The sequence below is a fragment of the Pan paniscus genome, chromosome 7 (genome assembly GCF_029289425.2).
Source record: "Pan paniscus chromosome 7, NHGRI_mPanPan1-v2.0_pri, whole genome shotgun sequence".
In the NCBI taxonomy this organism is placed as follows: domain Eukaryota; kingdom Metazoa; phylum Chordata; class Mammalia; order Primates; family Hominidae; genus Pan; species Pan paniscus.
Genome location: NC_073256.2, coordinates 142144867 through 142155397, shown reverse-complemented (window position 1 = coordinate 142155397; position 10531 = coordinate 142144867). Strand labels below are relative to the sequence as shown.

General features: G+C 48.6%; 1 protein-coding gene across 7 annotated transcripts in view; it reads left to right on the top strand.

The window, feature by feature from the left end:
• Window positions 1–2887: 2887 nt before the first annotated feature.
• MTSS1 (MTSS I-BAR domain containing 1) overlaps window positions 2888–10531 on the top strand; it is a 180086-nt gene continuing 172442 nt past the window's right edge. For all 7 annotated transcript variants that reach the window (XM_034966573.3, XM_034966572.3, XM_034966569.3 and 4 more), the window contains exon 1: window positions 2888–6079. In XM_034966573.3, coding sequence (XP_034822464.1) covers window positions 6008–6079 — 72 coding nt within the window. In that variant the 5' untranslated portion in view covers window positions 2888–6007. The remainder of the gene's footprint in view (window positions 6080–10531) is intronic.

Below are 10531 nucleotides of genomic sequence, written 5' to 3'. Positions count from 1 at the left end.
GTGCTGGGATTACAGGTGTGAGCCACCGCGCCAGGCTTGTTATTGTTTTTAATAGCTCCTATGAGGAGGAACCCAAAGGAAAGAATCTCTATTAGACGAATTTCAACCCCTGTGGTCTTGGAGAAGAGAGACTGAGAGTCAGTGAAGTCTTCCCAAAACAACTCCCCTCCCCGCTTCCTGCCAAACTGCCCAGTGGATGATGGGGTTAGAGTGTGCACTGCCTTCTCGTAGCTCTGTGACCTCTGGCAGGCTATCTGATCTCTGGAGCCAGCCTCTATTTCCTTGGGAGTTCCTACCTCACTGGCTATTCCTAGGATTAAAGTGGATGTCAAAGGCCTATCACATAGTAGGGCTACACACATGAGTTCCCTTGTTCCTCAGGAGTGATTCTCAACTCTGGCTGCTCAAAGGACCTTGCCTCGTCCTCAAATTGGCTGTACATCGGAATCCCCTTGGGAATTTTAAAACATCCATACCTGGGCTCCATTCCCAGTGAATCTGATTTAATTGTCCTGGGCTGTCACCTGGCCATCAGGCTGTTTCAGAGCTTCCCAGGTGATTCAAATGTGTGGCAACATTAAGAACACTGATCTAAGAAACTTTGAAAGAAAGTACCCAGGACCAGGTTCTACTCCTAAACAATTCAAGAAGAACCTCTGGCGGGGGTTGGCTATGGAATTTTTAAAAATGTATCATGCATGTTTTATTCCATTATCACATAAAGACATACAGATGCACGTGCATATGTGAATGGGTGTGTGAGGATGGATTTTGTTAGTGTTTGTTTTACAGAAGCAGGATCACATAACACATACTTTTCTGGACCTTACTATGAACACAATAATTTCTGCAGAAATCCCTCCAGGTCAATGAATATTATTCTAATTCATTCTTTTTTCTTTTAATTTTTTATTTTGACATAATTTCAGACTTAGAGAAATGTTGCAAGAATAGTACAAAGATATCTCATTTCCCCTTCATTAGATTTCCCAAATGTTACCCCATTATGGTATTTGCTTCAAGCTTGGGTTTTGTTTTTTTGTTTGTTTGTTTTGTTTTGTTTTTTAATTGAGACAAGTTCTCGCTCTGTCATCCAGGCTGGAGTGCAATGGTGTGAACACATCTCACTGCAGACTTGACATCCTGCGCTCAAGCGATCCTCTCACCTCAGCCTCCTGAGTAGCTGGGACTGTAGGCACATGCCATCACAGCCGTCTAATTTTTTGTACAGATGTGGTCCCACTATGTTGCCCAGGCTGGTCTTGAGCTCCTAGGCTCAGGTGATCCTCCCACCTCAGCTTCCCAAAGTGCTTGGATTATACATGTGAGCCACCGTGCCTAGCCAAGCTTGGGTATGTTTTAAAAGCTCCTCAGGTGAGTCTAATGCACAGCCACGTTGCTCTATGGAGCCTCCCAGTTAGCCATGAGACTTAAGGCAGTGTTTGTGAAACTTCTGACCTTCGAGAGGGGTCTTTGTATTAGAGGCAGTTATGTGAAGTGGTTAAGACAGTGGGCTCGAAGTCATGCTGCTATGTTTGAATTCTAGCTCTTTTGCTTCCTCCCTCCTGACCTACCTTCTGTGCCTCAGTTTCTTCATCTGTAAAATAAGGATAATCAAAGTGCTAACTCCTAAGGCTTTGTGAGGATTGAGTGAGATTACTTAAGATAGTACTTGGCACACAGTAAGTATACACTAAAGGTGAGTTATTTGTATATTTATCATTACCATAGCTCATCTATGAAACAAAATTGGCTTAAGCTTGCCCTGGTCACCTATAAACAGAATTCTTTCTGATCGAGTCATTAAATTCTTTAGACAAATTCGGGAGTTATCAGCATAGAAAAGTTCCCATTTAGAAACAGGCCCCTTTTGAAAATGAAATTAGCGAGGATCAATTAAAAATATCTGTCACATTGACTCACCCTAAGAGATGTTTTGTATGTGTTTTGTGGATGGCAGGCTGAAAAATGCCCAAATATAACCCTAATGTCCAGAATGTGTCACTGGGGCAGGAAACCAATGAAAGGTGATGAACTGATTAGTAGCAAGGCTGAAGGGGGGTGGCGGGGAGCGTAAAGAGCAAGTTCTTCCCCCAAGGACCAGCTGTCCCCCAGGCCTAGGCCAGGTGGGAATGTGAGCCCTGAATTGCCACATGTTCCTATCTTCCTGGAAGTGCTGAAACTTTGTTCCTTGAGGTGAAGTTTCCCAATTTCTAAATATTTTTAGATTTCACAATTTTTTTTTTTTTTTTTTTTTTTTTTTTAGATTTTCCAATTTTAAAAACTCCTCTGCAGGCCAGTTTGTAGCTTCCAATCATGGGAGTCAAATAGCGGGGTTGGAAGATCCAAAAGGGGAAAGAAGTCATAATATTTTGTATTTCTCCAGGACTGTTTGAGGAAGAGAGGCTGTATCTGATGGTTCTAGGTCGCCAAGACATTGTGTCTGCTCTCTAGTGGGGTAGGAACCTGGTTGGGTTCCATTCCTGAGACATTTCTTGAGCACCTGCTTTGTACCAAACCACGCCTGTCCTCCCAGGAGCATCCAATCTCCTTTGCTTTGTTTATGTGCTCCCAAGCTGCCTGCTGACTACTAATTTGACTTCTGCAGTGCCTTGATATGGAGAACTGGGCTCTCAGGGGAGCAGATATCCCTGCTGCAAGTTATAAACCAAGACTGTCCAGGACCTGATCTCCCTCTCATTAACAGTATTTCTGGGGCTCTTTCTGTACCATATAAGCATGATGAGAAAAATATATATTTTATAAGTAAGATAAGGGTCTAGTCAGAGTAGCAATAAAAGAGCATGAAAAAGATATTAGTTTAGAAAACCTTAAGTTTACATACCATACGAAGCAATTCAGAAATATATCTGGTTATTTCGAATCCATCAGAGGCATCTGAGTTTACCTAAAAGTGTAAAATATTATACATTACACAAAACCCAACATTTCATCATGTAAACAACAAAAACGGGACACCCTATTGTCGCAGAGGCAGATTCTATAACCTGAAACCCCTCCTGCCATAGCCACGTAGACACAGTTGGTAAAATGTAATCAGAATCTCTTTAAATATATGCAGAGCCAGTCTAAAAGAAGGGAAGTCCCCAACAGCCAGAAACGAAGGAGAATCTGAAAACAAGGAAAGAATGTATGACAGCTGGCCAGGCACAATGGCTCACGCCTGTAATCCCAGTACTTTGGGAGGCCGAGGCGGGTAGATCATCTGAGGTCAGGAGTTCGAGACCAGCCTGGCCAACATGGAGGCTGAGGCAGGAGAATCGCTTGAACCTGAGAGGTGGAGGTTGCAGTGAGCCGAGATCGCGCTACTGCTCTCCAGCCTGGGTGACAGAGTGAGGCCCTATCTCAAAAAAAAAAAAAAAAAAAGTGCCAGGTGTCACTCCCACTTTCCTGCATCTGGGAACACTTTTCCAGCCTCCCTTTCAAGGAGTTCTCATGAGAGACAAGGGCCTGGTGGTCAGGCCCAGGGAAAAAGGCCACAAGAGAGGTGTGCTTTGGCAAACATTGCTAAAGTTGGGGTATTTGGGGCATTGAAATTTAAGCATGTGGCAGGAAAGCTAGACCAAGTGTCCACTGGGCTAAGGCCCCTTATCCCAGGAGTTCAGGAGGCTGGGTAAAAGAGAGACCTGGGGCATGGAAGTCAGAAAACCAGGGTTGGATTCCTTCCAACAGTGCAACAAGGACCAGAATGATAATTTCCTTCAAGTAGACATAATACGTATAAAATGCCCAGAATGCACACAGTAGACCCTCAGCAATGTGCCTGGTACAGCACACCAATGTTACAGAAGTGAAATGGGGCCAGGGCTGGACCTGAGCCTTGGCCTCATCCCTGCTTCTTCTGTTGATAAGATTTATCGAATGATTATTTACGAGATGCCAGGTACCACTTTAAGTGCTTTCATCGATCAGCTCATGTAATGTTCAGAACAGCCCTATCAGGTAGAAGCCATCATTATCCCCATTTACAGATGGATGAGGAAACTGAGGCCCAGAAAGGTTAAGTAACATACCCAAAGGCATACAGTTAGTAGGTTGTGAACTGGAGTTTGAATCCAGGCAATCTGGCTCTACAAGCAGTCATCTTGATAGTTAGAATACCAATAGTATTAAAATCACAATAATGATTGGCAGCAAACGATGTGTCAAGCACCCGTTATTGGCAAGGTGAAGATGAGTCGGATGCATTCGAATGCCCTTGGGGACAGGATCCAGCAGGGGTGATCAAGAGATCAGTTACTTCCTGAAGGTAACACCCTTCCGGGTGATTTCGGGGAGACGGATGGGGAAGGTGGGTTGCAGTTAAGAGTTGGGCAGAGTGATCCAGGGGAACATTATCTTCTGCAGCTGTGCTGTGTAACTCCTTGCATCCCTTTGATCCATAAAGTTTTCAAAGCCAGACCTTTTCCCATTACGGAGTGAATCTGACACAAGTGTACAGAATTTTGCACTTGGTTTCTTTTGGCCCCACTCCCCCCAGTCTTTTCTTTTGTTATGTTTTGTGCTTCAAATGGTTAGCTCAAGGGTTAAAGGAACTGTCCGGAGTTAGGTGCTTATGTCTTAATATCTTTTAAAAGTTGCTCATTTGATTCTCCTCCCTCTGGCCCATTTGGCGTTCATCTGAATGAGGGCTCCTGGTTATGCAGATAGGCAGTGGAGCTGTGAAAATGGACCACTAGGCCCCAAATCAACCTGGGCACATTTGCGCTCTGCAGGTTCAACCTCCCAGGAGGGCTCCCTGCGGTTATACCAACGCTGGCTGCTCTCAGTGGGCCTGAAAACCATCAACCGTCCAAGTCATAGGCAATCAGCAATCTCGATAGACTGATGGATCGTGGACAGAAGCTCTAACGCTGTTTCCATTCATTTAGCAACAGCAAATCAATCCACTTTTCCAGCATCCTGCAACTTTATCGAACTCGGCATCCCATTGCAGGATACGCCCCCGAACTCTCCTTAATTATATATTTCGCTATTTGCAATCAGGACTCGGCGATGCAGTCCTGACATCAGAAAATGGGCGTCTTCTCAGAAGGCCGCAGTAGCGGCAGCAGCTTTCCCGCCCTACTGAGCGCTCACTACAAGCGGGCTCTGGGCTAGGCGCGCCACCCGTGCAAGTCCCCGGGGAGCAGCGGTGCACCCTCCGTCCCGCGCGCTCGCAGCCATTGTAGGGTGGGCGCTCGCCAGGCAGGGTGCCGACACGCCCTCTCCGCGCTGCGACGGGCGGCCGGGGGAGGAGAGGGTGCGCTGTGCGCACCGGAGGGAGAGGCTCCGGCCCAGCGCCGCCTGCCCGCCAGCACACCAGCAGGCTCCTCTTTGCGGCGGGTGCCCCACGCGCCTCCCGGGCGCGCGCTCCCAGCCCCGCCCGCGCGCGGCGGCCGCACGGCCGCGAGAGCGCGCCCCCGCTTGGCGGACGCACGGCCGCGAGCGCGCGTGCGCCCCTCCGAACGTCCCCGGGAGCCCAGCCAGAGCGAGCGCCGGGGCCGGGCGCGCAGGAGTGAAAAGGAGGCGGCGGCCGCAGCTGCGAGCAACAGATCCGGACGCCGCGAGCTGACCCGCTCTGCTGTTGGGCGATTTTTTTTTTAATTGCAGAAAAATTTATTAAATTGGAAAATCTTGCGTTTTTCAATGGCGCTGGCCCCGGGTCAGCGGGCGATTTTCTCTGCATCAAGATGGGCTTTGCCGTTTCCGTAGTGGGCACCAGTGGTGGCCTGATTGTCAGTCTTCTCCCGGCATTTTTAAGGCCAGGAGCCGAGCGCTGCTTGTAGGCGAATACCCTACAGAGCGGTTTGGCTTTTTAAATTACTGTTATTATTTTGGACAGAGAACAGTCGGTCTGGTGCACCCCGTCCTCGCTGCAGAAGAGGCTGCGAGTCCGAGGTGGGTCTCTCGGAAGGTGAAATTCCTTCTGGGGTGAGCGAGCCCCGGCCCCGCGCGCAGTCCAGCGGCCCCGCGTGTGTGCCCTCGCCCTGCCGGAGCCGGGAAAATGGAGGCTGTGATTGAGAAGGAATGCAGCGCGCTCGGAGGCCTCTTCCAGACCATCATCAGCGACATGAAGGTAGGACGCCGGGGGTGCGGCTGCGGCGCCGGCCGCCGCGCTCTGACTTCGCCGCCGCGCTTCGCCTCCACCTCGGGCCGGGCACCCGGCCCTTCCCTGCAGTGTGGCCACCGGCCACCTGCGGGAGCTCCCGGCCGGAGTGTCACCTGCTCACCCGGGGCGCTGCTCCGGGCTCTGCGGGGTCACTGGGCGGGTGGCTTTTCTGGGGGGTGTCTGCTGTCCCACGCCATCTCCCCCGCTTATTGTCCCAGGGGGCGGCACCATTTCTTTCCCTCGGGGGCTCAAGGCACTGGCTGCAAGTTTTCCCATTGTCTGTCCCTGAAGTAAGTGTCTGGGACCCGCGGGGGCTGGATGCCCGGGAGGACACCTGATTCCCCCGGGCACGGGGTGGGGGCGCCTGGCGCGGTGGTGGGGAGGAAGTGGGGGCTCTGCCCGCGCGCAGGAAGGAGTCCCCTAGCCTAGGAGACTGAGAGGGAAAGCCAGTCCCTCCTTGGCTGTCAGTTCTACTTGGAGTGGGGTATCTGAGCAAATTAGTTATTAATTGGGCCGTTCCGAAGCTGGTAAAGGTGTGCGTGCCCTCTCTTAGCCCTCCCGCGGGGCGCGGGGCCGAAGTTCCCGGGCAGCCTTGCAGGGGCCCCGCCTTCTCCCAGCTGAGCCTAAAGGCAAGATTGGGGCCCCCGAAATAACTGTATCCTACCCTCCCAGACCCAAACGGACACACACTCTAGGTTTTCTCTTGGAAGGGTTGTGAAGATGGTGTGTGTGTGCGCGCGTGCATGTGTGTGCGCGCGCGCGCGTGTGGGGGCGGGGAACAACACCCTGGCTTTTTCCAGCAAAGGGTGGGACTGGGGATAACCTGATCCTCGGATGTGGATTTTCTGGTGCCTAGAGATAGACCAGGGTCCCGTGTTATTCATCCAGAGGAAATAAAACCAGCCGCGCGAGCTGGCTGGAGGTGGGAATTGGGAGCGGTGGGGGAAATTATTTTTTTAATGTGTATTTAGGGAGCTTCTCTTTGGCTCTGGCCCAGCCCCAGTTTGCCTCAACAGATCCAGATCCGGGGAGGTGGTGTTTAATTAAAAGCTCGCTTCCAAAACGAGTGGGCAGGTTTGGAAAGCTGTGCACCGAGTGGGTGTGGACAGCCCCTCTTCAGCCGCTGCCTGGGCGCCTGGAGGAGCTTTTGTCTGATGAAGTGTAAGGTTTAGAGAGGCTTCGTGCCTCGGAAATGGTCTTTGGGAAGGAAAGCTCAGCTGTCATGGCCTGCTTCCACCTTTCAGAACCAACTGCCACCTCACCCAGGGTGAACTTTATCAAGCTGCCTCTGTCCTGGTTTTGTCCATTTTGAAATCTTTCTACAGCTCTCGTGCCTTTTGTCACAAATTGTCCTTAGCATAGCATAATCTGCAGCCAGACTCTGCTTGCCCAGGAATGCTTATAGTCCAGGCACTTGGAATTAGATGGATTATTCCCTGTTGAAAGACAGCCCCTTTCATTCTGTTGCCCCCAGTGCACACTGACGGATCTGTCCACTGCAGTCCTGGAGTGATCACATCTGGAGTTTTTTCTCTTTGTTCTTTAATCCAGAATCCAGGCTCGGTTCCTCCCATTCACTGTTTGAATCGAAAGCCGTTCAGAAGGTGACCTGCCCAAAGGGTGGGCTGTCCTGCTTTCCACCTGCCATCCTGTGGCTGCGTGGCTGTATGCCCTGGCTGGGGACTCACGGGTGCCAAGGTGGTGTTTTTTCCCCTGCATGGTTCCAGTTAAAAATAAAGACATTTTCTTTAATGCCCAGTCACGGCGGAATCTAGAGTTTGTGTATCCTGACTTCTTTCGGTTTGAGTTTAGTAGGTTTGTTCAGTATCCTATGGGAAATCATTTATTTTAAAGTTTTTTTTTTTGGTTTGTTTGTTTTGGCAGTAAAATTTTAAAAGCAAGATGGAATGGAAGACTAAAACATGCCTTGGGTTCTGCAGAGTTTTAGACTTTTGGAGACTCGAGAGATGAAGAGAGAGGGAGTGTCTGATTTCCAAGATTGTTTATGCATAAGACAATTCTTGAATATTTTCTTGGACTTTGCTTCTTAAAAGACTTCATCATGGATTAGATGACAGTGACATTTTAAATGGAAATTAAAAAATTTTAAATTTGAACAGATCTGATAAGCAGTATATAGTGTGCAGATGCATGAAGTCACCAGCAACAAAAGTCAGTTTTTAATATCTGAAATCAACTGACTTTCTAATGACCTGCTTATCCTCTTGTTCTCTTCTTTAAACTCCCATAATGGGTTTATAATGCCTTTGGTCTCCTATCTGTTTGCTCTGAGGGAAAAGCGTAAATGTCGGAAACCCATTTGGAATGCCATCTTGATAAAAATTTTTAGGTTATTTTCTCAGAAGTGATGTTAGGCTGGGTGAGAAAAGGATAAGGAAAATGGTTTTATTAGTAGCATTTGATTCTTCAAAATGTACAGCAGCACAGGAAGGGAGTCAATTTCCTCTTTGGAGAAAAAAAGAAAACAATAAAAAAAGGGAATAATTTCAAGGCCTGGCACCCTCCATCTTCTGAAACGAGAGAACCTCAAGACATGGAAAAGCAAGAGAGAGAGGATTCTTTGTGCTTTCCTCTAAAGATGCTTCATCTAAGTCCTCGGCTGGCTGTCAGGGCATGGGTTTAATCCTTTTCAGGCGGTAAGATGTGGAAGAAATCCTGACTTTTTCTCCACTGGGGAACAGCACCATGTAAAGCAAGCAGCAGCTAGTAAACAACATATCGATTCCTTGACGAGAGGAAGCCTGGTGGTTTGTTTCCCGTTTATTCTACCCTGCTGTGGTGGTGGTCGCTAATGAACGGTGTGTGCAAAATCACCTACTGGCTGCCTTTCCTCCCATCCATGCAAATTAGTAAATCGCTGATCAAATTGGCTGGTGTGAGTTGGTTCCAGAGGAAAGGGGAGACAAGATATTCATGTGGCTGGAGGGAAGGGCCCATAGCTGGTTTGTCTGGGGAACAGTAGTCTGGAAGTGATGTTGACTGCCTTCCGATTTGTAGACGATCTTGACTGCATCAAGGAGGTCCTGGAATCTTTTTGGAGTTTCTATCCAAGCTCTGGGAAGGGAGGGCTCCATGTCTCAAACAGCAGCTTTGTGCCTTTGCTTTTGAGTCATTGAACCGGCATCGATTTTGGTGATGTCTGGGGAGTTCTTAAGACCAGGAGACTTTGCTGGCCAAAATTGAGGACAGCTCACTCTGTGGATGTCTTTCTTCTTTTAATAATTAACTTGGGTTAAAAAACCAAAGTTGGATGTCTGAAATCAAATATTTTCTTCACCCTTGTTGCTCAAGAATCAGCATGTCGAGAGCTGAACTGGGCCTGCTGCGGGGAGAACTTTGTACGAGGTTAGGAGTACAGAATGTGACTGGCGCAAGACAACCCCAATCACACCTGGTTCCTCCACCCCATGTGTCACTTTAGACAGGGGTGTCCTGTTACCAGCACCTGTGCTGAGCAGAATAGAGGCCTTGTTCAGTTCCTCCCCACCGCCCCCCACCTGTGTTTGCCATCACTATCCTCTTTCCTAAGTTCTGCCTAAAATTAGAACTGCTAAAGGGACTTCTTGAATTCCGTGGAAATCTTTTTGTGGTTCGAAGCCATGTCGTGATATTTTCCCTCCCATATCATAAGATGGAGAATGTGGGTAGTGGGTCCAACACTGGATAGTGATTTCAGGATTTTTTTTTTACCCCTCACTGCTTTGTTTTGGGGTTCCCATCAGAACAGAGGTACACTTCCTTGCTGTTTATGGAGGGCAATTGTGTGGAAGGCCTTTTGCTAGGCTCTGCCCTTGGAGAGCTCCTTGTCCTGTGGGCTGTAAACAGGTAATGTGAATCCAATATGGTGGTCATGAAGGAAGGGCTGTGGTTCAGCCTAGAGCAGAGCATCAGTCTCTGCAGGAGTTCCCTTGGAGGCCTCAGAAAAAGAGTTTTCTCCAGGACAGCACTGAAAACCCAGCCAAGGCCTCAGCCAGGTGCTCTGAGGGAGGTGGGCTGCTCCCTGTAAATGGTGACAGCCACACAAAGGCAGGACAAGCAGAGCACTTGTAAAGGACAGATGGGCCCCATGTTGGCTTTTCTCTTAGCAAATGGTTGTATTTGGCCAGGGTTTTACAGCTTCCTCGTTTTGGGCCCATGGGAGAAGAAGGTGAAGTAAAGATGTCATAAAATCGACAGCAGGAACTGCCTGGGATGGGTGCCCAGAGATTTAGGACCTCTTCTATGTAGAGTCATCTTTTTGGTTTTTTGGGTGCCAATTTTGTTGTTTGGAAATCGTTTCTGTACTGGTTTGAGTGTTTCTTTGTGAAAACCCCTCCCTATTTAGTTTTTGTGAAAACCCTTTACTATTTAGTCAAATTTTTTGGAACTTCTAGCTTGATGCTGTGAACCTTTATGTTC